Below are 26,132 nucleotides of genomic sequence, written 5' to 3'. Positions count from 1 at the left end.
ACAATATTTAATGGGAAAGACTTCTAATGGTTAAATGGCCTCCTTGTTGTAAGTATGTATCTACACACCAGAATTAATCTACTTTCAATTTATTATTTTGTTTGTTTATTTCAGCCCTCTGTTACCTACTTTATTCTGGCCCCCCTCCCCCATATAGATTCTTTTGAACTATGGCAGTTGTCCACCTCATTGTTTGACTGCATGGTGCAATATTTTACTGGCTTTTTAGTATGCACATTCAAAATTCAGCTGTTACATCTCAGTGTTTTTTCCTACATCTTCTAGATAGATTCATATACAGGTTTCTATCTAATTAGTCCTGATGCATAATTTGATGCAATTGCCAAAAACTATCACTGACCTTAATAGGAGCTATATCAAGACTTTACTGTGGAAAATCTTACAGATTGAAACTTAAATCTGAAACTGAAACAAACAAAGGAAAATCTCATCAGCTTTGAGCTAGCTATGATCAGACTGTGCTGAATGGCATTATTATTTATAATATTTCTATACCACATTGAGATTTCAGGATAATTGGAGGTAATTGGATGAAATTAATCTAAGTTAATACTATGAATCTAAAAATATGTGAGTACTTTTTTACATGCTTCCTGAATTCAAATCCTGTGTGGCTTGTTAAGTTGTATTTAAGGTAGCAAGAAATATAGTAAAGGAAATGTTATTTAATTTAGATAACTTGACACATAAGAAGATGGAGGTATTCTGAAAAGCATGGTAAGAGCCATGAAGCACCTTTGCTACACATAGAGAAAATGCCCAGAAAGAGCAAGCAAGTTTCCTATGAAAGTATATATGGATTCCATTATTGGATTCAGATGAACTTAATAAGGTAGTTTTTTAATGGACATCAGTATAGATTAGTAACATAACTTACACAGGACAAATAGAAACAGAACAAGTAAATGGGTTGGCATGACATTTAAAAACACTTAAAGTGCTAGGAAACTACTGAATAATTTTCCCATGAAGAAAAACAAACAAAACAGACTAACATTAGGCATATTTCAAGTGGCACTGAAGAAATTCTGTTTTTTTCTGAAGGTACTCCATATCAAGCATCTGCTCAGGGGAGATTTTTTTACTCCCTACATCTCTGTTGAATAGCACTTTGAGTAAATGAGGAAGGAAGTTCATAAATTACAGGGGAGTTAGAGTCATTAAGTGGAAAACAAAGGATCCCAAAAGAGACATCCTGAGTGTTTCTTGCTGACATGGAAGGAAGGGAGTGAAAATGGGGAAAATCGGAGTACTAGATCAATAGTGAACAAAAAGTGGATTCATGTTAGTAAGGAATGCAATTTACTGTTCAAATTAGTAATACATTTCAGGATGAAAAGAATATAACTACAGTGAGTAAAGAACAGTGAAAAAATAGTGTTCAAATCCAGAAGGAACATTAGTGTACTTTGAGAGTTTGATTAAGAACACAGTATGAAACTTTGGAATACCTCAGTTGTCCCAAAAGGACATTATATGAAAGGTCAGTATTTAAAGCAGCTTTAATTGGGGAGCTCAAACTCAGAGTTAGATCTTGGATCAAGAATTCTAAGTCTCTTCAACTGACTGAGAGTATAAGTACTTGACACGTGAAACGAAACACGACAGTGATGAAGGGAGGAGGCACACACATGCACGTATGTGTAACCTTCACAAGAGCTTTTACAGGGATCGTTGCCAAATGCTTCAGAAGTTTATATAAAGAAGTACTAACCTGAATGATGTGAACAGGAGTGTACAGAGAGCAGATGAGAAAAAAAATTAAGAAAAACCTAGGAACTGACTAACCTGATCACCTTCTGCAACAAAACAGTGGATATTGTTTACCCAGATTTCAACAAAGCTTTAGATGCTATTTCCCACAGACTTCTCCTAGACAAAATGCAAGACAGATTGGGTGGTTGGTTGGTGAGATGGGGTGGTAAACTACCTAACAGGCCCAGCTCAGAAGGTGGTAATTAATAGTTTTTACTCAGGCTGGCAGCATGTCACAAGTGGGGTCCCCCATGGATTGGTACTGGGCCTAATGCTGTTCAACATCTTCATAAATAATCTAGATGGTGGCATTGAAAGCATCCTCACTAAATTTGTTGATTACACTGAACTGGGTGGTCATGTGGACATGTCAGAAGGGATAGCCATCTTACAGAGAGACTTGGATAGGCTACAAGAGTAGGCTAGTAAGAACATTGTGAACTTTAACGAAGACAAGCATAAAGTCCTAAGATGATATAAGCAAAGAGCCCAGTACATGCTGGGCTCTGTGAGGGTGAGGAGCAACCTTGCTGAAAGGGTCATGGGGATCCTGATGGACAACAATCTGAACATGAGTCAGTAGTGCACTGCTACAGCAGGAAAGGCAAATTGAATTCTGGGCTGCAACTACAATGATATTACTAGCAGAGATAATGATCACCCTGATCAAATCAGCACTTGTCAGGCCATACTTGGAGAACTGTGCCCTGTTCTGGTCTGTGAAATTCAAAAAAAAAAAAAGATGTGGAAAGACAGCAGCGGTTCCAATGGAGAGCCACGAAGATGATCAAAAGGGCTGGAGGACTTGTACTGTGAGGGAAGACTGAAGGATTTTTTTTCTCTGGAGAAGGATTGAGTGGAGACCTCATCATGGTATTCCAGTACCTAAAGCATGGCTACAAAGAGGACAGAGATTCTTTCTTCATAAGGAACAACAAGGAGAAGACAAGGAGCAATGGGTGCAGGTTGCATCAGGGGAGGTTTTGCTTTGATATAATGAAGAAATTTTGTATAGTGAGAAGAATCAATCAGTGGAACAACATTCCCAGGGACATAGTAGAGTCCCTGTTGCCAGAGGTTTTTAAGATGTGGTTGGATCAGCTGCTAGGTAATCTTACCTAGGCTCCCTATGCTATGAAAGGTTAGGCCAGATGATCTTCTGAGGTCCCTTCCAACCTGGACTATTCTATGAAAAGCAAATTGGACAAAGTCTTGGAGAGGAGAAAGTGTTGCTTGCCATAAAGGAATTTAAAGTTGTGTTGTGAACTGTATTATGATGGGCAATGATCTCTGAAGTGTGAAAGGTGCACGATTATGGTTTTGTTAGTTTAGGCCTCTGATTAAGTTAAGAGGCAATAATGAAGAAAAGAGACAGAGGGAAAGAAAGAATATTTTCCTTTTTAACACATCGGTTCTGAAGCATTATAAATGGGAATGGAAAAATCACCAAAGCATACCTGGCCTCAAGCTATTTTCTTTATACGTTTTGTTTTGTTAATGTAGTGTGTTTCTTAATCATTTGTGGACCAGGTATCCAAAATGATTATATTTGAGGGTTTTTTCTCCCTTCTAAAATACCTAGCTGGTAATAGATTAGTTTTCTTAATTGGAAAACTTAGTTCAATAAGCTTTTTTTGATAATTTAACAACAGATTTTAAAAAAAAAAAAAAAAAGGGCCAGGTGTTGTCCCTAGGAAAGTGTGTGAGGGGGAAAGGAGTTTTCTGTATGGGCTGTTTTTTCCAGGAACAACAAATATTAATTTCTCTGACAGTTATTTGGAATGTGTGAAGAAATATAGCACTCTAAAGGAGACTGACAACATTCAGGCACAGAAACTGATATGCTGGGGGAAAATGTCTGGTTTTTTTCCTTAACAATAACTATAAATATTTGAAAAGTATAAATGCTAAAGCACAGAAGCACAAGGGGAGTAATGTGATGGGATTACTAAAGTGAAAATTCAGATTGACTGGGTATTAGGAAAAAATGATTGACAGTGAGAATAGCTTATGTAGTGGAGCACTTTCCCAAAGGCTTTGGTAAAAGCCCTGTCTCAGTCTTCACTGAGATACTTCAGAGCAGAATGTGTAAAGAAGCAAAAGCTATTCTGTGGGGAAACATGCTGTTCTTGGAGAGCTGTGCTAGAAGACTTAATAGACTTACTACAAGTCGTTTCTGTGAATCATTTAGAGACGTGTTACAGTTTTTTGCTCCTTGAAAGAAGTTCTGTAACATTTCCTATATATCCTGCTCTGGATCATAGTGAGTTTGCATTCATCACAAACTTAGTAGATCAATATCCCGTAACAGTATTTTATATGCATTATTCATTATGCTTTTGTGTAACAGACTGTTTTAAAGAAGAGGAGGAAATGAGGGACTGTGAGAGATGTAAGATGTTTGTGTTCTGTCAAGGGGAGTATTTGGGGAGGGAACGCTGGAAGTTTACAGACCCAGTGATTTCACTGTGACCTGGCTTTCATCCTTTATTCCTAGTCTGTTTCTTCCTATATTCTAAGGTTGTAAGTGTTCTGGGTACTATTATTGACTTAAATTGTAGAATGTACAGTGATCTAATGGACACAAACACAGAATGTTTTAGAAAATATACTTCCTTAAAGGACCTGAACTTCAGAAAAAAAAACTTTCACTCCTAGATGCTAACAGTATTTATTCAAGAACTAGTGTATGCTTTGCATAGGCACAAGCTGGAACCAGTCAAAGGAGGCTGGGGAGTTAATTCTTCTCCAGTGCATAGAATAATCTGAATATTTATCCTGTGAAGTACCAGCAGGAAGGACACCCATTTCATTCTGAATAGCCCTTGGTGTTCATAAACTTCTGATGTAGGTCTCCTTCTGTGGGGGCTGGAAGTGATGTGTGTTGAGTTATCGATTATATATTGCTCTTTTCCACTTTCAAGAAATACATAAGAGGAAAAAAACTAGAAGTACTCATAGAGATGTTTCGGTCCCTTGATGTGGATTTGAGCAACACCATTGATCAATCACTATGTGCTTGTTTATTTTCATGTTTTTTCCTTCTCTTCTTTTTATTACTGCCCATGCAGAGATGCCAAACTTCAGAAATGACTGAGAGTTTCCTGACCCTGTAGATGGGATGTTTAAAGTAATTGCCATAAGGAACAGTATGTTGATTTTTATACAGGCAATTCTTATGGATAGTGCTTATTTTGTGTTGAAAAGATGGAGAACCAAATTGTAATCTTCCTCCCTTGTCATCCCATGTGCCCAGTGTGCATATGCTTTTCAGATGATACAAGGTGCAGGTCAGCCACTGCTATATTCATAAATATTCATATCTATATACATGAGGGGAAAAAATAAATGACAGGTTGGCATAAATTAAATATTCAGCACAACTCAGCAATGTCAGGATTAAAATGGAAATATGCAAGTTAAAAGAAAACCTGTTCCAAGAAAATGTTTGAAAAGAAAATACTTCTCAATTCTTTGTCAATCACTGTTTTGGGTAAAAATGAAATATTTTTCTCTGTATAAGATAAGGTAAATGAAAAATATGGTAAAATGAAGGTTGGATTTCAAGAGCCAGCCAATAAAGTGATAAAAGCAGTCAGAACCTGGCAGACTTGTTCCTCCAGAATCATAGAACAGAAATTTTCAAAATGTCATAGTCATGGGTATTATAAGGCTGCAAATCTTGTTTGAGAGCAATGTTCTTAAGTGTTTAGACTTTTGCTGCCTATATTCTCCATTTCTTTAGTCAAGATTCTCTTCCCCTTACTGGAAATAGTAATCTTTTTAAAAACATTTAATATGAAACTGTAGTAAATATTTGGACTATGTCTCTGGCATCTCTTCCACATTAACTAGTAATACATTAATTGTGACAGATAATGATGTGTTACACTAACAAGTAACAACAGAAATTTCAGTGAGAATGTTTTACTGTTATGCATCATCAGAGTCCAAAACTTTTTTAGTAAAGTTGGCCAGTATGAACACCTAGCTATCGACTTCCGGGTCCTTACAGCCCTTCTTACAAGAGGTACTCATTTAATACTGGTAAATGTTCTTCAGTCACTGGTTGAACTGGATGAACTGTTCTTCACTTCAGGTACAATACTTCAGTTTCTGTAAAAACTCCAGGAGTTAGCTGATGTGTTCTGTGTCTTTTCAATTGTGACTCTGCTTTTTGGGATGTACTCAAACTTCACTGAGCTGATCAGAAAACTTTTCGTTACTGTAAAATAACACTGAATTGTGTTGGTTTTAAAACTTTGCATTGAAGTTCCTACCTAAGTTGTCTGTTTGAATGATGCTCTTGTCCATGTGTGGAGTATGGCCCAGTTGGATTCCCCCAGGCTTTTTATAGCCTGTTTCCATGTCAGTAGTTGGTATAAACATGATGATAAAAATTTTATTTGCTTTAGTTAGGCAATCATTTAAAACCTGTAAACCAGCATATGCTTTGTCCCTGAAGAATTAAGAAATGTATTCAAGTGAATCCTTTATTCTGAATATATTGATTACTATTATAAAAACCTTCTAAGATGGGAGATAGCTCACAGGAATAGAATTACTTGTGTGTTTGTGTGCACATATCTTAACAGTTAGAGTTATTGTGCTATTGTACCTTTTTCTGGATCTAATCTGATCCAGAGCATCAGAATCTGTTAAAAGCAGCTGAAATGTACTATTTTCGTTTCTTCAGTAGAAAACAGATTAAGTGTAATTGTCATTGTTGCCACAGACAATTTGTCTAGCAGCTGTAAGTTCTTTATTGTCTAAGGATTCTAATATTGAAAGTCAATGGATCTTTTTTTTTTTTTTCTGCTTAATGTTTTAGGAAGCATATATTGTCAGTGATTGCTTGCAGGATTGTATTTTAAAGCTGAATGTCCACACCCCCTGGCATGTAATTGTTAGTTTAAAAAAAAAAAAAGAAAAAAGAGTTCAGATTAAAAATTTGAGGGTTATTTGTCCCTTCCCCTGGCACAAAAGAAAAAAAAACCAAACAAACAACAAAATAAACAAACAAACCCCACCAACCTAGACTTTAGACTTTAAGGACATAACATTGAAACAGAATATTTATCTAGCAAATGGCATTCTACAATTATTATTTAATTTAGACAGGTTTTAACACAAGAATTAAAACATCTAATTATTTAAAATACAGTGTTTGTACTATAACAGTTCTGTAAGACAAAGCAAACAATGGTTGTCTTTCAAAGACTTGTTCCAGGCAGTTTCGTATGCCTAAAAGCTACTGAGGACTGAGAACCTTCTTTGCCATCTAGACGGTGCTTGTTTTCTAAGTTTCGTCTGAGCAACTTGAAAGGAAAAATGTGACAGGAATTAATTGTTTTCAAACGATAATGATTGAATACATGCTTTAAACCATTTTAACAAGATTTCTAGAAGTATAAAAATCTGTATGTCCTTATTATACCAATCCTGGTATCATCTAATTGTCAAACTAAAAATACAGGTATATTTTGACTTTTTCACAATTGTTTCAATATGTTTACTTCAAGTTTATATTGATATTTTCCCCAGTTTTTAATTAAAAAAAAAAAAGTTTAGTATATACTTAACACATTAAGAATCTATCACAATGAATGTTAAAAAACAAATCAGCTGCTAAATAATTATATAAATACCTTAGTGTTCATATATGCTCAGATTGGCCTACTCTTTCATTCAGAAGTCCAATTTTTCAGGTATTTGCAGCTCTCCACATATACTAAGTCTAGAAAGAATGCTTGTGTTGATATCAGCTGAGAACTCCATTGGTCTTAAGAATTGTAGCCTCTACAAACTTATTTTTTTAGTTACTTAGCTCAGGTATCTTCAAGATTACAAATAAAAAGGGTATACCTATGAAGAGTGCAAAGAGCTATAAAGGCAATTGAATATTTAGTGAGGTAGTTTATGTGGTAAAAGCCCAAGTATTTTAGCTCAACTATGAATATACAAACTAAGTGATTAGCACATCTGACAACTTAAATGTTTGTAGAAATATTTCTGTTGTACTTGTGTTTGGGGGTCCCCTTCTTACCAATTTTAAGAATGAAATGCTGATACACTGAAACTTGTAAGAAAACTTCTGATCAGTGTTATTTCAGTTAAAAAACATTATAACATAGGTTTTTCCCTGACCCAAAAAAACCTCCTCAAACCCCCAAAACTTGGTAGATTAAGATGTTTTGTAAATTGGTCCCAGTTTAGTGGGTAACTGGTTATAACTTTTGCTTTTTCTAAGGTCAGTTATGTTGTTTGTGTCAAAATGAACTTCAGGAGGAAAAGAAGGCATTTAAAAAATTTCAGTTTAGAATCCTTCTCATCTTAATTTGTACTGAATTGTTTTTGAATACTCTTGTGCTTTTTGAAAGATAACTTAAAGTTTGAATCAGATATTAAAAGATTCACTATCAAGAACAGCTTTTCAAATACTTATCTAATGGTTCAGTTTGGAAACAATTTTAATCTGATTATTCCAGAACTTCTTTAAGTTATTTTTTTCATGAGATTTTGAAAATGTTCATAGTATTATTTGCATCCTTTCAGTTATTAGCTTTTGTAATATAAATCTGGCTGGATTCTAGTCAGGATCATATTTTCAAAAGAATACTTTGAGTATTGGGTCAAGGTCTTGTATAGATATTGTACATACTGAATATCCACATATACTCTTTGAACACTATCCCCATTTTTTTTGTTGTTGCTTAAGAACTAAATCTGTCACTTGTACCTACAGGTAAAAGCCCTGAAATGTCCTAAAACCAAAATGACACAAAAAACCAGACCTCGTGCTTTGAAAATTCTCCTTTTCTTTTTAAGCTGAAGCTTTCAGGAGATGCTGAGGTGTGTGTGTTCATATTTTGTAAAGCAGTCATTTCCTTCATTTATCAATGGTGGGTGAGGAAGATCTCATCCACCTGGGAACACAGAAAACCCTTTAGAGAAAGGCAGTGAATATAAATGGAAATAGCAAGAGCGGATCAGGTTTCACAAGAGCAAATTGTTGTTCCAGTTTCTGAAAGCAGCGTGCCTCCTGTTAGCCTCTTAGTATCTTTCATCTTCATAAAGCACTTGCTAGAAAGCCAGGCAATTCCAAAAACTAAGTTATGCCTTGGATATGAGAACAGTCCAAGCAGATAGCATGTGCCTGTTTGTTTTCTGCTGATGTCCCATGGGTACACACAGTAAGATTTACTCTCATGCCCTGTTATTACTTATTGATATATATAACCAATATACCTTATATAGATTTTTTCCCCACTTTTTTTTTTTCTGCTTCCTAAATACTGTCTTCAAATCTACTTTTTAATCAGAATGAGACTGCTCTGAATTAATTTTCTGCAGAAAGGCAAATGTCTGGCTTCTTTGTGGGCTACAGTAATCATGAGGCCCTACCACACTGAGATTTACCTTCTTATCCTTTAATGAATTAAAGTTCTTATTAGACACATCAACAGCTTGATACCTAATTCTGAACAAGTCTATATATAGAAAACTTTCTCACAGTCTTTAACAGTAAATAGTGATTTCAGTGGGACTGAGGCCTCATTACAGACAGCAGAATCTTGAAAATAATTTTGGCTATTTTTTTTTTCTGAAGAAAATGCTTGCTACAACTTTGCATAATGTTAACTTGGTGATAGTAGTATAGTAGTGGCTGCCTAAATTCTTTCTTCAGGTTTCACATTGGACCTTTTGATTTTTTTTTTTTAATTATTCATAATTCAGTGCATGTCACATGTAGTCCCAATACAATAATTTAGTGAAAATAGTCAGAAAATCATTTTTGCTTGGCAATTTTGTTTTGGGAAAAGCCTGTTTCCTCTCAGTTTTCTGAAGTGATTATTTTCAAATATTTAAAAATATGCTTGATAGAAAAGGTAGCTTCAAGTTGAAGTGTTTATTTGAAAGGAAAAAGAACCAAGCAACCCAAGCAATTTAAAGGTGAAAATAAATGTCAGAACATTGCTGAGACATTCAACTGATGTATGCAATGACATGGGGAAGTGAGAAATTCTTAATTGCACTGTCTACCATTGACTAAGAATTAGTACTTTTCATAACTGTTTTTCAAATAAACACTGCGAGGTGTATTTATTGTGACAGACACACATAAGCAAAAATATTTTAGGAAACCTATAATATTTGCAGAACAATCCACTTTTAAATGTTTGCATATGTATTAGATAGAACCAGTAACAGCTTGTGTAAAGATTCTTGCTGGTAGTTCATTTTCTATAGCAAGATGCTCTTCTTGAATATTATTAGACAAAGTTTTTTGTAGTATTATATATTTTTACTGATTATCTGTCAAACAAATTGATTTTGCTGGAGGCTGAGGACCTCTTACTCAGTACAGAACCAAAAGGGGATTTTTATTATCTGACATTTCTTTAGTATTAAACTGACACTGAAGTCTCAGATTTGGAGGTCATCCAGCAGAATCAGACCCTTTAAACATCATGTATGCATGCTCTGCTTTGTTCTCTCACTACAATGAAATGCCACATCTTGAAAACCAAATAATACATCCCTGTTCCTTGTCATTGTAATGATCATAATTCATTTGGATTAGTTCAGGAAGTTTATTTTGGAGGACAGCTTTAAAAACAGTAAAATTTATTAACATAAAGATGGCCCACAGGTAGGTTGTGGTTAAAGATGTCTTAAATATAAACAAGATGTCTAACCCAAGAACTACATTAATTGTTTTCTTGAAGATTTCTAAATTGCTTTTAGCCATGCACATAGTGTACTATGCAGATCACTATTTGAGGTGGAAGAGCTCCTCTTTTCCTCTTACTTCTCTGTGCAAGTACTGTTTTTTTTCTCTCTCATTTCAGGAAATACAGGTTGTTTAGAAAAGCAATGTAAGCCCAGAATGGAGTGCAAAGGAGTACACTGCCTGGCAGCCTTGAAGTGTACCTCTCTGTATCACTGAAAACTTGTGAAGGAAAATCTGCCTCTGAAAAAGATGTGGCAGCTTGATACCATGTATCTTGTGTTAGAATTTTAGTAATAACTGCCTATGTAAAACTGCTAGAGAAAATTTAGCTTGCAATTGACACAAAGAGTGTTTCAAAACACTGATGTGAAGAGTTACTGAAGTTGCAGTATGGAAAGCTAAAGGAGTATGTTCCAAGGATTATGAAGATTCATAAGAATTTGCAGGTGAAGGTAGAGAAGGCTTTTACTATGTGTCTTCCAGGAATGTGTCAGTCACTCCACCAGTGAAAGGAAAGTAAGCAGTGTAGTTAGTGGGTGGGAATTTGATTTTTTTAGAAAAGCTATTTACCTATCATGGCAGGGCAGAATTTAGTCAACAACTACATAAACTGTTGCTATATTAGTATCACAGGCAGAAAATCAGAAAGCTGCTAACCTAGCTAGGTATTGTGCTTGTCAACAAACAGCCAGCTTCACTGACCAGATAACTAATGGAGCTGAAAGGGAAGGATGCTATGGACATGGAGTCTGGCCACAAGTTCATACAATCAGCATGGCATTTCAGCCTAAGATTAGAGGGCTATTTTCCCCTCAGTGGAACAGAAGGTTCTTTCAGACCAGGAAATGAAGCAGATGAGTCCAAACCAGAATGTAGCCAGAAACTCCCACAGCCAAGAACTAGCTATTCAGCTAGATGCAAGAGTAACCTATACAAGTGAGAGAGAAGGGGAAGAAAAAGGCAGTTGAGTTTTTATTATTCTGGAGAAGTAATAAGGTTGACCTCTAAGTTGGCAGCTACTAATATACTCATGGGAGAGGCTGAAGGAGGGAAGTAAAGGTAGTGACCCCTCATTTCACCAAAGAATATGCAGATTTGATGTTCTGCATTAAATTGCAGCCTCCAGTTGGGCTTATATATATTTTCAAATGTGTTCAACACAGAAAAATAAAAGATTTGTTCAAATATTTGCAGGTATTCAGGGTTATGTATATTGGTAATTATTTATTTTATTTTTTTAGCAAGCTTTTATAGTTTGTCTTCAGATTGCTAACCTCCAAAACTTGAATTTTGTGTTTGGTCCATTTTGGCCTTTCTCTTTAATTTGAGATTCATTCTTCTTATCTTTTTGTGACCACTTCCATTTTTTTTCCCCCCATACAATTCCTACCTTGACTAAAGGTAGCATGTTTTTAACTACATCTGCCATATCACTTTCAGAAGTACTTGAGAAGTTCCTTCAAACATTTATTTTTACATTTACATTATATATACATTTTCCTACAATTTGCTTCTTTATTTTCTGACCTTGAATTTAAAGCTTTAAGTGGTAAAGATTAGAAAAATCTAGCATATAATTAATGCTATGCTAAAGAAATAAGACTTGAATCCTACAATGGTAATTACTGTGTTCTGCTTTATAGTGCCTCTTTCTTGCAGTCCCTAAAGAGTTCCCGTGCTTGATCTTGGGCAGGAATGGTTAATGGCAAAAGAGGAAAAATAGCATGTTTCTGACTTTTCTGAAGAACTAGTCTTTGGTAACTCTCACTGTACTGTGAAAGAAAGGGGAGGAAAAAGCTGAAATCCACCACAACAATTGAGTCTCCCATAGCCCTTTTTTTTCCCAAACAGTCACTGGGAGTAGCATATAATTTGTTTTCTTCCTTAGACTTTATGTAATGTATTAATGCAAAGCTACTTTTGCCTCAAATAATACATTTTGGTTTTCTTTTGTTGATTCTTGCTTCTTTTTGTTTTGTGAGTCTTGGTACAAGACTTTAGTCCTACGTGGGAGCCAGCTGAACTTCTGTGGAGCCAACTTGTTCCTAAATTCTGCAATTTAGGTGTTGCCAAGAAATTTCTGAGTCTTTGCCATGGGAAGTTAAAAAGAAAAAAAAAAAAAAAAAAAAAAGAAAAGCAACCTCAGTCAGCAACATTTAGCAGTCTGGCAGCTGACAGCAGGACGTACAAAGAATAACAAAATACTCTGTTGAAGAGGGGAAAAAGATCTTCCAAAGACTTGTGTCCACAGCAGGGTGAAAAACACAACAATCCCATTATCCAAGATTGTTAGAAAAAAGAAGATTTCATTTTTTTTTTTCCTAACTTCTACTAATGTAACATAGTAAATGATATGCCAGTGACTTAGAACATAAAAAGATATTCTCTGGCATCCTCATTAGATGTCTCTATTCAGGCAGTCAAAGTGGGAAAGAAAAGAAACAAACAGTTCCACGATCAGGATTTGAAACCTCAGCGGAAGAAACCAGTTTGCCTAGAAAGTCAGCTATCACAACTGTATTCATCCTGCAAATAGGTGACCGATGCATGAGGTGACTTTCCCAGTCCTGAGCAGTGCATCTAAAGGAAAGCAAGTAAAAAGTTTCTCAGAATAGCGCCTGATAGCATTCACAATGTAGCTGTTATTTTTATTTTGATTCTGTTAGTACTGAATTGGTTTCTACAACTGTATGTAACCATTACTAACTTTTTTCTTGTCTTAGAGCAATTAATTTATCTTCCTTGTACCAAACTGAGCAATTTGTTATTCTGTGGGGTTTTTTTGTTTGTTTGTTTTACTGACAGTGATGGTTTTCAGATAGTCTGCAGTAGACCTTCAGATACGCTACTGAATTAACAGTAGAATTCTATATAATTATGCCAATTGTTTAAGCTTTTTTTGTTACCCATTTACCTTCCTAGAACTTGCAGGGATACAATAAGCAGTTTAATTAGAACATGCATTTGTGTGCACAGAACATGTATCTGTGTGCATTATATCTGTTTTCTGTGAACGGAAGTTTTAAAAATGCATGTCATGCAATATTCTGTAATATTAAAAAAGAAGAGTGCAGAAAATGTACATGTTGCTTAGTTACAGAAACAAACATCACAAATTTTTTGTCTCCAGTTAGCCATTCAGTGTGGCATTAAAGCACGAGCTGAGTGTGTTATCATGGCAATAATATATTACACTTTTATGTTTACCCTGAGTCATGGATTGTTCAAGCCCAGCTTTTATTGAGTGTAGCTTTGACCAGAGTGGGTACATTTTATTTTTCTATTTGAATGGCCAGTGTGCTCTGTACTGTGTAGTTCCATTTCATACTCTTTTTGTCATAGTAGCTGCCATCTTTCTTAAAAAACAAGGGGGCAGAGGGATGACACCATGTAGGAATTGTGTATGTAAACATGATTTAATTCAGATGAAGTTCCACTAGGCCTGATGCTGGTAACGCAGAGTTCAGTCTTCATGCAAGTTTCATCCCTGTGATGAAATAGTGTATCCATTTTATGGAGAAGAAAGGAGAAGTTCCCTGTGAGGCATCCAAATGCAGGTTAAACCCAAGTTCCTGGATTACTGGTCCTGGCTTCTAACAGCAAGAATCTTTCTAATGATACTCTTCTTTTGATCTCGTAGGATTAAGTAGTCTGTGGAGAGTATGCCTGATTTACAATACAGTTGTTATATCTAAAGCTATAAATAGTAGAACAATGTGTATGGTCATGCTAAATGAACAATTTGTTATATGAATTCCATTCCATATTTTTTCAAAAGACATTGACTTGGGAGGAAGGAGACCTAGTATAAGCCATTTTATGTGTCCAATCATTAGATATTTTTTTCTCGTGTTGGATAACTTAAGCATTATTGACTATTCCTTTGGATTTAGACAATCAATAGTCTTCCAGGTGGGTTTCTTTCATATTCTGTCTCCATGGAAGAGCCAAGTCCCATTTTAGTAGAGTGTATGGAGAGTTGAGTGTATTCTGTTTCCACTCCATGGGTTTGGATGCTCAAAGTAGACAGGAATAAGAGGCAGACCATATTAACTGATATAAAATAATGCAGCAAAATGCATGTGCTATCTTTTTCTCAAGGTGTTTACCTATACCATGGAACCCTGTACTGTTGCCCTGAGGCTTACATCCCACTCAGTAGGACTCTGTAGACACTGAGGTTTATTTTGGTGTTCAAAGTTACCTCCTTTCTAAATGCCCCATGCTACCACCACCACCCACACACATATCCACCTCAGGAAAATTAAAACCATTTCATTTGAGGATGAATAAATTGTTTCTTCAGAGCTAATTTCTTCTCTTTGTTCAGAAAAAGCTGGTTTATAAAGCTGAGAAATCCTAGAGTCTCGAATAGCTGTTGTCATTCCTATTGTGTGCTTTCATGTTGCATTCAGAAATACAACCCCCTGCAAACATTAGAAATAGGGCTCCTCGAGTTTTGCATAAATAGTCTGTAGTTTGTATTCCTCGATATTTTCATTTTGGAGCTTGGAAATGAATTGAGGCTTATTAGCAAAATGACAAGCCACCTGTGAGAAGCTGGCATTCATGGATTAGTTCAAAAGCAGTCAGCAAATAGTAAAAACATACATGATAACTCTCAATGGTTGGTTTTGCACTGGGATTCCTGGAGAATGTGATACTGTATGCATCAGTTCTCAATAAGCATGGAAATTCTAGTGGCTGTTAAAGAAGGCTGATAAAATTGCCTCAGGCTTCACTTACTGCAAGTCCCATTGCTACAGTTACTGACATCAAGTAAGTTATCACCTGCTGACTTCACTGTGCAGCATAAAATTGTACCTTAGCAGCACCTACCTGAGCCATTTTGGATGGTACTAGTGTCTTAGATAATTAACTGACATTGTTTGCACTAGGTGATCCAGGTTTCATGAAAATACTGCTTTATGGTACCATAAGGTTTTATACGTTGTTTGATTGGTTAGTTTGTATTTTTAAACAGGTTTAGAGACTGAATTCATACATTCAGTCAAATTGCATTTAGAAATATATTTTTCCCTGAACTCCCAATTAAGTAAATAGACAAGCTCTTCAGAGCAAGGTCATAATGTAGGTGCCCTGAACTCCTGGTTTCTCTCTGATTCTCAAGGAAACTTAGATGCAACAAATTAAGTGATGTGATTGGCTCCTTACAGATCATATTTGGTTTTAACAGTATAAAGTAATTTGAAAGAAATGCTTCATAGTAATTTAAAGGCTTTTAATCACAGTGATTGAAAGGCCCTTGACAGCAGAGTTGGTCAGTATTATGAAATATTTAACCATAGGGCCATTTCTTCACTCATAGTATTTGATGTATAAAATACAATCTTTAATGTACAAATGGCCGCCCTTTGAATTGAAAATGGTGTTGAAAGCTGGATTCTTTCACATCTTTCATGGTTTTCAATTTCATGGGACACGGTCAGTAGAGTGAACTGGGAAGATTTTGTTAATGGTTTTATTGTATTGACTTTTTAATTTGAAATTTGCTTTGTTATGTATATAGAATATATCTCTAATATCACCACTAAATTCCTTGTCTTCTTCACATTTTCTCTAATTCATTCATATACTTGTACATTGTCAATATATTAACATTTTCATTGGTTGCTCTGCTGCATTCTTTAAAGCACCTAACATGACTACTGGCCAGTTCTGTAGTAAATTCTTAATACATTTCTAGAGTTCATTGCCTACTAGGAGGGTCCTGGCTTGCAATAAATTATACACATGATATATCTTTAAGAAGCATGAATTAATTTTGATTGTGCTCCAAGATGACCACAGGCCATGTTAAAGAGAGTGCTGAGCCTAAGTTAGTATTTTCTGTCTCTTAGCTAGACTTATTTGTTAAGACTCAGTGCCGTGATATTTTAAGTTACATGGGATGTGTTTGGTTTAGATGGTAGCAAAGGGACCTCATATCTTGATTATAAAATGATATATAGATCTGCCCTTTCTATCCTGGAAAACAAATTTATTCCTTGCTTTGGGTAGCTCAATTGCAAGTTATGAGGGGAATTGCTAACTGCTCCTTTTTTCTTGGGAGTTCAGATGACCTTTTGCAGTTTCCAAGACTGAGATAATTATATATTTTAAAGACTGAGGTTTTGAACCTTACTTAATATTAAAGGGAAAGAATACAGTGAATAGAAGACAAATTCAAGGTGCTCTGAATAGCATGATACAATTCCCTGAGGGCTGGCAGTTTCACGTGCAGGAAAATGATATTGTTGTTGTTATAAATGATAATGATGTTGTTGCTCAGGTATGAGAGTGGGTGCAAAAGCAAGAAATTTATTACCAAGGCCAGCCCAACAGATGCTGGGAAAGCACACAGTAGTGCAAGGATACTGACTGGTAGGTTGTAGAGGTGTAAATTACCTTTACTTGACTAATTGTGGATCCACGTCTCTACTGGAGGAAGAATGTATTGAGTTAACATTAAAGAACAATATGTTGGGTGTCTTAGATGGAAATAGCAGTTGATAACATATGCCCTGTTAAAAGCATGTTTGCTGTTATGTACCCAGAAGGGGGAAAAAAAATAAAGGCAGATTCTTTGGAAAATAACAAATTATTAAATTATTGGTACCCTAGAGGCTATCAATTCTGAAGCATATATGTCCATGAGATGTAAGGCAGATATTAGTTGAAGAATTATTCCTTACTGTTTGGTTCTTTTCCCAAAATTTAATGACTACTATTCTTTGTGAAAATACTGCTTTTCTCTTTTTTTTTTTTTTTTGTACTTCACTCATAGCTGAGTACATCTTTCATGGACAGGGAGAGGAGTAAGAATCTCAGCATAACACTAAGAAATCGTAGAATCATAGAATTGTCAGGGTTGGAAGGGACCTGAAAGATCATCTAGAAATGGGCATCCAAATGCCAGCTCTGTGCAGTTAATAGTTTACAGTTCTTTTCAGTTGTGGTTTTCAGTTATGGTTCATATATTCCTCTTTTAATACTAATTACCCATGATAATTCAGTTTCAAATTTTCAACTTCATAACATTAATAGAATGTAAACATCCTAAAACTTAGAGCATAAACAGTCTAAAACATAGATGTAGACTTTATTTTGTTTTCACACAATGAATGTAATCATTCACATCTCAGTAACTACAAAGTTTTAAATGTAGCATATGAAATTAAGAAATTGTCATAGGCAACGTTTGGGGATGCCAAGAATGTTTTAATATTGATGTACTAAAATTACCACTATTTGCCAGTCTTACTAATGTGCTTTAGTACATTTTTCCCTAATATGTTATATATTAAGCTGCTTAAAGAGTGGGTGATGAGCTATTCAGAAAACTATTGCCAGTGTTCCTGTTTGCACTTTGTCCATCAGGTCCTTGAACTATATTTATTAAAAATTATTGTTTCTGAGTTGGCAAATGACTTCAAAGCCTACAGAGCTGTTTTAGACATCAGTTTTTCTGACGTGGCTGTTAACTACTGATTTTATTATTCGGTCAGCCAGCTTTCATTAATATTGGACAATTTGAATTTGTCCATAAATAAGAAATTACTTTTCTACCTTTTTTTTTTGGTGGTTGTATCTACCTTTGTTACATAAGCAATTAAAGAATTTTTTTTCTCCTAGTGTTCTTTGTTGTCTTAATTACTTTTGTTGTCAACAGCATGATTTAATTCTAATGAAAGTCCATTAGTTTCTTTTTATCATATTCTCTATCCTCTTTTTAATGCTTTTCAGTCTATTCAAGAAAGATTACCCCCTGTAACTCCTTCAAATGAGTTGGAAGCTGTCCAAAATGCCTCTTGACATAGAAATGTTTCCTAAGACCAGATATATCTAAGTAATATTGCCTGTCAGGGTACTGGTTGCATTATTCTGCATTTTGGCTTTCTTCACTCTAGAAACAGAAAGTCGTCCCAATGGGAGATCACTTGAATGTGCTTATTCTCCAGTACTCCTCTAAATTCCTTTGTGTGATCTGTAATCTTTTTTGTTTTTATAGTAGTTTTTATAGAAGTGTCTGATAAATGTAAACACAGATCCTTATTCTCTAAGATTACTAGTCCAATTCTAGTCACCTCTGATGTATTCACTTAAAGAAGGCAACACATATTATCTGCCACTCTGTGACAGAGTATTATTTCAGCTGTCAGGAATCTACAGTGGAGTTTATTTGTTGTCTTTGGAGATGCAGCTCCAGTGGGAGCCACAGTATTTGTACTGAACTCCAAATGCAGAAATAGGCATATTTATTAGCTTTTAGGACACATTTTTAATGGAGTAGAATAATTTTTCCATGGCTTGTGATGAAATTTGCTGGGTGGATAATGATATCATTTGAAAGAACAGAAGTCTTACAGTAAAAAATTGTCAATCTATCAGTCATATTTTTAGTGTTCTGTTATCTTTAAACATCCTTTTTCCATAGCAACTTCTGCTTGTGGGGCATGCCATCTTAGATTATGTGTATACTAGTGGTGGGTTTTTTTTCTAACAGTAGCACAATTCTACAGTGCATGCCCTATCTCTTTCAATTTTTGTGTATCAGTTCAATTTGCACTTTCATTGGTGTTCAAACTAGGCTTCAGAGGAGATTAATTCAGAAGCTCTCCACTAAGTACTCAGTAAGCACTTTCTCACCTCTAATAGGGATGTAAGGTCTAAACCAGTGATTGATTCCCTGAACAGCTTCACAATACATTGTACAGTTGGAACACTGGGACAGGGGCCAAATGTGATCTAGTCCTGAATGGTACAGGATCCACAGATGGAGAAGCTTTAGAATAGTGTTTTGATTTGCTGAGCTGTTACTTTTGCTCCAAATTGCATTCTGATGTCGGTTTAAACTTAGAGCAAATAAGGTTTTAGTTGTTCTGTCATCATGCATTCAGATTCAGCCCTTCAGTGGTGTTTTAGCTTGAGTATATAATTTACTGAATAATTAAAAATACCTCGACAAAATACTCGTGCACACCTTTCCTATTGGGGAGCTTCATTTAATCAGTCTTTGTATCCTGGATAATGCAGAAATAGCAGCAATTTCAGAAAATACTGAGACTAGAACTCTGGGAAGTGGTTATATCATGACAAGCATCTCCGGACAGAGTAAATATGTGATTTGAAGCAAGAATATTTTCTGTGGAGGTCAATTGGAATAAAACTAATATTGTCTTTCATTTTTATCAGAAAAGTCTTCAGTCAGGGAAAATACGTAAGTGGTTTTATTTTTTTGTCCAATTGAACTGGCTCAAAGATGTCCTGTTTTAATCTGTTTTTATCTGTATGATATTAGCTTCCCTATTTTATACCTTCATGAATACCATGGATGCTACTATTCCTCAGCACCAAGGACAAACTGAAAAAAATGTTAAAGTATCTGACCTTGGTACATTTTCTGTGCATGAACAGAAGAGTTAAGACAGTGACAAAGGGTTTAGAAGGAGAAGAAATCTAATACTTCTCTAGCATAGCAGAATAGTTTTGCAAAGGGGGCTTTTAAGCAATCAAGGCCGTGCAAACTAATTTGTGACTAGTAGTATAAATTATGTGCAGATTCTTTAGATTGATTGAATTAACTCTAGGGATATTTTTAGAGCAACTTTGTTTGGTTTCATGAAAACTATTATTAAATCATTAGTCAATGAAAATATTTACTTAGTTTTGTGTGTATGTAAATTACCATATTGATATGCCATCATTACTATCCTTTAAATAACATGCCTATTCAGGATTATGTCTGGTTAAAATGCTCAAGTTCATCTTACTAACTTCTCTGCTTTGCTTGCAGGTTGTATATAAAAATAACGATGTCAGGTTGGAGTTATCTCGACTTGCCAAGCAAGGAGACCCTAAAATGAAGATTCATGGGGTTGTAGCATTTAAATGTGAGAATGTTGCAACCTTAGATCCAATAACATTTGAAACACCAGAGTCTTTCATCTCTTTGCCAAAGTGGAATGCCAAGAAAACAGGTTCAATATCATTTGACTTTCGTACAACTGAGCCAAATGGCCTGATTCTTTTCAGCCATGGAAAACCAAGGCACCAAAAAGATGCCAAACATCCACAGATGGTGAAGGTTGACTTTTTTGCCATTGAGATGCTTGATGGTCACCTCTACCTGCTGCTAGACATGGGATCAGGTACTATAAAAATAAAAGCCTTGCAGAAGAAGGTGAATGATGGTGAATGGTACCATGTGGATTTTCAACGGGATGGACGGTCAGGTAAGCTTCTTTTTTTAACATTCAGTATGGCTTGTTGTGTTGTGTACAGGGTATATGTTATGTTGCCATCATTAGAATTGTGTATCACCTGAAAAATAAAGGAAATAGAAGAATTCATTATTGTCAGGGACCAGAATCAATGACTTGCAAAGTGAAATATCTTATGGTAACATTTATTGGGCAATCAGACACTTAATCTTGCAGGTGAGTGTTCCATGTACTTCAAACCTGAGTAGTTATCTCCCTCTGTGCTTGCTTACATCAATTAGCTGAAGTGGTAAGTTTCAAGAGTAAAAGTAAAGCAAAAAAGAATTACTGAAAGTAATCTCCAACGCAGGGAATGATTGGCCCACAGAAGCAACACAGACTTTCCAGTCATGTCAGCCTATCTCTGCATAATTAAATGATATGTTAATGAATGGCTAGCAACACATATCAGCAGAAATGGAAATAAGTGACTTATCGTATTCTGTCAGTATGATTTGTATTCTGTAGAAATTCACTTGACAAATGATCTCACTGGAAAGATTAAAAATACAGAATTGATAAACTCTTCCTAATGCTATGGAAATATGTTATAGGAGAAAATGTATTTAACTAGTGAAACTGTCCTTGTTTTTCTGCTGTGTCTGATCTTAAGTATATATCTTGACTTCAGCAAATAATCAATATCCATTAGTTGAAGGGCAAATCTGTTCTATGGCATCTTTCCTGTAGTTCATGCCAGGATTCAGGGGTGGGAGGGAGGGGGAAATATACTGAATCTGTAATTTAGTCCATCAAAGAATTTTTCAATTAATATCAGTATTCAGTCTGAAGTTTATGTACACCGAGTGTTGAAACACATAAACACTTCTTCTTTTGGATTTTCGTGGGTTTTCCCCCAGTTTCTTCCTTCTGGTGACTCCTTTTCCGTGACTTGCATTCCGTATTTCTTTCTGAAACTTCACCCTCCAAAAGTTATTATTTTATAACTTACTTTCTCATTACCCATGAATCTGATTTCAGATCAAGCAAATCTTAGGTGTAGGCTTAAACTGAAGATTTCAGTCAAATTTGTGCTGAAAGTCAGACCAAATTCAACTGGTTATGCAAAATGGTGATTTGATTCTTTTGCTGTGCAGCTTCAAATTCTAATTTTAGAGAGTTTAATTTTCTGATTATAATGTCAGTTGCTTATTTACTTTTCTTGAGGTTAAAAACCCAAAACAACCAGATAAAATGGAAAAAAAAAATCAAACAGCAAACCCCACAACTACTCAAAATCCTCAATTATGATTGAATATCCAGTGATTATATTATTTATACTACAGTCTTCATTTCAGTCTTCCTTCTTAAGTGCTGCTTCAGTGATTCATATGAGGCAATAAATCCTGTAATTATCATGCCTGTGGGACTCCACTGAAAGCAAACTTTATTCTTATGTCTAAAGTCAACACAACTATAAAGAAAATAAATAACTCCATAGCATTTGATTACATTTGAAGATAAATTCTGCATTTTCATTGATTCATAAAAAAAATGTAGCTCACAAGTGCCATTAAGAGATTTTTAGGTCATTCTTTAAAAGTGTTGATGGTAAGTGGCAAGAATGTAGACTAATCTTAGGAAGAAATACACACTTGATGATCAGGACTATATATTATTTTTAAATAGAATTATAGTCAAATACATATATAAAAGAAAAATAAATCCAGCTGAGGAATCGCCTGTGATCAAGAAAAGTGAACTTTACTCTGTCACTCTTGAAAAATGACCACAGTACCTATCTTCCCTAAAACATAAAGCTATTACCAGGAATAGTAAATAAAAATAGAGACATTTGGTTTGAGAAACTGAATTCTTAGCTGAAATCTGAACCTGACATGAAAGATTTTCTGTGGTTTTAATACATACAATAATACTTTACAGTAGGAAAAGTACCAATAACAGTGGTAACGCTGTTAATTTTCTTAATGAGAATATTGGCTGAGTAGTATCTTAGACTATCATATTTAACCAAGTAAAATGACTTCTAGCAATTAAAAGAAACAATTGTATGTTCTTATTTTCTTCTGATTAGATGAAGAAGTACTTATGTGTTATCTTTAGATTATTTCTTCATGACTTACACATATTGGTCTTTTATTCCTTTACGTGAATAATAAAATCCACTTTACTGTTCCAGCAAGCTTTTTCATTTATTTTCTCTAGCCAGAATTAAACATACTGGAAATAATATGAACATGATCCCTTGTAACTTGCCTACCTTCAAAGTGAATGAATATACCTTGTATAAAAAAATAAAATAAATTGGCTTCTCTGAGACATTCTTGCTGCTGACAAAATACTTCCCAACCTATAATGTATAAAGGAAGAGAGTCTCCTCTTAATGAATAAAGAGCCCAAACAGCCTGTGATTATATTTTTATTTTTTTTTAAGTGAAGTTTGTCGTCTTGCAACCTTTTACTCCTAGCCTTCAAATCCAATGTAGAGTGGTTCCCTCAGATAATAGAAAGCTATGACATTTCTCAAGGAGCTTTGCTAATTTCCTTGACTTTTGTATTAGCTGGATCAGCAAGTACTCAATTTATTTTTCATTCTTTGTTCTCTTCTGGATTCTCAGTCACAAGGAGTATCCACTCTGAACTACTGACTTTGCCATTGCCCATCTGGGACCTGTGGTGGGGGAGGTGTAAGGAATGAGAGCATTTTTTTAGATTGGATTTATCCAGGCACTATTCACTCATAATTCTGCTCATCCCCTTGGATTTGGGGAGATACAAGGCAGAGGGAAGAGGTGGTGCCCTTTAAATTCCTTTCTCTGAAGGAACTTTTGATCTACTATTCTTATAAAAGTTTTTCACCCTGGAATCTCATCCTGTTTGCCTGTAAGACCTCCTCTGAGCACTTCCTTACCTAAAAAGCAGATCTTCAGTGAGAAGGAACTTCTGCGACTCTGTTTGCTGTGGTAAAGAAAGACAGATTTCACACCTTTTCCATCAGTCCATCTTTCTTGCTAGGTATACAGCAGAGGAAAGGGAATGCAATGTTCTCCAGCAGTCTGGGGTTTTTGTGCTAGGTATACAGCAGAGGACACAACCTGGTACAAATTGCTGTGTCCTGGCATGTGAGCTGAATTCCTTCCCAATATTGATGGTGATTCTGAATTCCTGTGAAGTACAGTAGCTTCATAGCTGCTTTACACGTGCCCTTGGGCTTGGCCATGGGCTGTATGCCATGATCACAATCCTCCTCACAGCTGTTACATTATGCTTTAACACACAAGATGTGAAGTGTATTTAGAATATCTTACTCCGATTCTTTCACCAATTCTTAATAAGCAAACACGTTTCACATGCACAAAAAGCAACTAATAAGCCACATGATATATAAGCAGAGAGATCAAAATAATTGTAGCAGCTATAGTTATGTTCTTCATATTTAACTGATCAGAACTGAGAAAGGGTTAGAAATACGTCTTAGTTTCTTATACACAGATGTATGAAAAAGTAAATTGCTGAGATAATGAATATGATTGGAGAGGCTCATTAACTCATACCTAAGGGAAATGTTTGTTCTGCTCTTAACAGTACTGCCAACTCTGCAGTAAAAAGAATTGGAAAAAAAAACTCAAACCCAAACTAAGTTATAAAAGCAACCATGAAGCAGCTGTAAAGGTCTTTGCTCACAGTTTTTCTTGTAACACAGTACAGTTAGGCTTAATAACTGTTTTCTGAGACTTGAGTATTGTTTAAAATTTTGTTAAACTGTTTACCATATTCAAGGATAAAACCTTGCAAATGCTTTTTAACTAAGCCACCATTCATCCTTTGGAAATCATTAGACAGTGAAATCAGAGGAAACTTACTTTTCTTGTCAACTTCCAATCATGTATATAAAGCAGAATGTATTTATAGGTAGGCACCATTTAAGGGCTAAAAAGTCACTGATTTTTTGAACTAAAATACCAGAAATTATCTCTACAGTATGTAAGTAGAGCTTAACTATAATTAGTATCTCTCTGTAAGTAGTGCTTTGTAGATGTCTTTTACATGCATTATTATTGCAAGTTCTTTTTTTACACATACACTTCTATATACTTCTTCCTCTATCTTTCCAACCTTTTAGGAACTGCAAGATTTACGTGTTCCTATTTTACAAATGTTAATAGTTTACATATTTGAAATAATGGCTTTAGCTTGCATTTTAAGGAAGAGTCTTCTAATGATCCTGTTAGTGTTTTTCATTTATTCATGAGCTCATAGAAAAGTTGAGATGAGGTGACCTTGAGAGGTCTTTTATTTTACATCTCCAATGAAAGCAGTGATGATGGACTTGCATCAATTTTGACAAGCGTGTGTCAAGTTACCCCATCAGTGAACACTATGCAACCTTCCTGCGTAATCATTCATAAACTGAATATTTCTGTGTGCAAAACAAACCATTTTGTCCATAATTTCCTTGTTCACAGCAGGCACAAAATACACCCTAATTTTTCCTGTGTTCTATCTCTGTACTTCTTGTGATTTCAATGCTCTTATGGTAATCTCCAGTTTTCTTCACAGACTGAGAAGCCTCAGCTGCTTCCTATCCTTATGTCATGTTCTGTAGTCAGTGAGCATTTTTATTGCTGTCTTCTGCAATCTTCTCAGCTAATCTGTATCTTTCACAGAGTTCAAGGTAAACCTTAACGAAAGCTTAGTGAAGTGGTATGATAGGCTTCTCTATACCTCCCAATATATTCAGTTTTGCTCATAGGTATGTTATTGTTGACTCTTTCTATTGAATAAGTGCCCACTAATCAGTTACCCTTTAAATCAATAATTCTCGTCCAAAAATCATAATTTTATTAATTTTTTTCTCATTGTTCCTCCAGTGCGTAAAGATGTTCCTGAATATTTAAATTGTATTTTGCTCTCAGGTAAAACGCTATAGAATTAGAGCACCTGTAGGTCATTATAGGATCCTTAAATTTTTGTTCAGTTTCTGGAGATAAGAAATGCTACCTGGTTTTAGAGTCTGAAGTTAGGTCACGAATTCCCAGATTAAATAAATCACCCTGCACCTTCTTGTCCTTCAGTCTTCCCTTTTTGTCTTCTTTGAGGCTGGACAAACATTTCTTTTTCTAGTTGAAATACAGTTTTTCCTATTAGGAGTATTAAAAAACTTTGCAAAGAAGTTGCTTATTTCCTGGAAGACATTGTTGCCCTGGTGTTGCTCTTGTCAAAGAAATAGTTTAACTACTAATCTGGTTATGGGTACTGTTATGCTAGGTGCTATGCAAAGACATAACCGAAAGAATGGCTCTTACTACAGAGAGGTTACAATTTAAGGTCATCGTTTTCTCTTTCCATTGAGAGACCAACATTCTTCTGCTGCTTTCTCATCGTATTCTGTTATCTTT

General features: G+C 35.3%; 1 protein-coding gene across 1 annotated transcript in view; it reads left to right on the top strand.

The window, feature by feature from the left end:
- Positions 1-26,132, top strand: part of LOC103782184 (neurexin-1) — a gene marked incomplete at its 3' end in the record, with an annotated part of 65,060 nt that overhangs the window by 26,324 nt on the left and 12,604 nt on the right. The window contains exon 3 of the mRNA XM_008949939.1: positions 20,307-20,745. Coding sequence (XP_008948187.1) covers positions 20,307-20,745 — 439 coding nt within the window. The remainder of the gene's footprint in view (positions 1-20,306; positions 20,746-26,132) is intronic.

The sequence above is a fragment of the Merops nubicus genome, unplaced genomic scaffold (genome assembly GCF_000691845.1).
Source record: "Merops nubicus isolate BGI_N331 unplaced genomic scaffold, ASM69184v1 scaffold7470, whole genome shotgun sequence".
NCBI lineage: Eukaryota > Metazoa > Chordata > Aves > Coraciiformes > Meropidae > Merops > Merops nubicus.
Note: the sequence above shows the minus strand (reverse complement) of the source record. Positions and strands in the feature narration are given on the sequence as shown.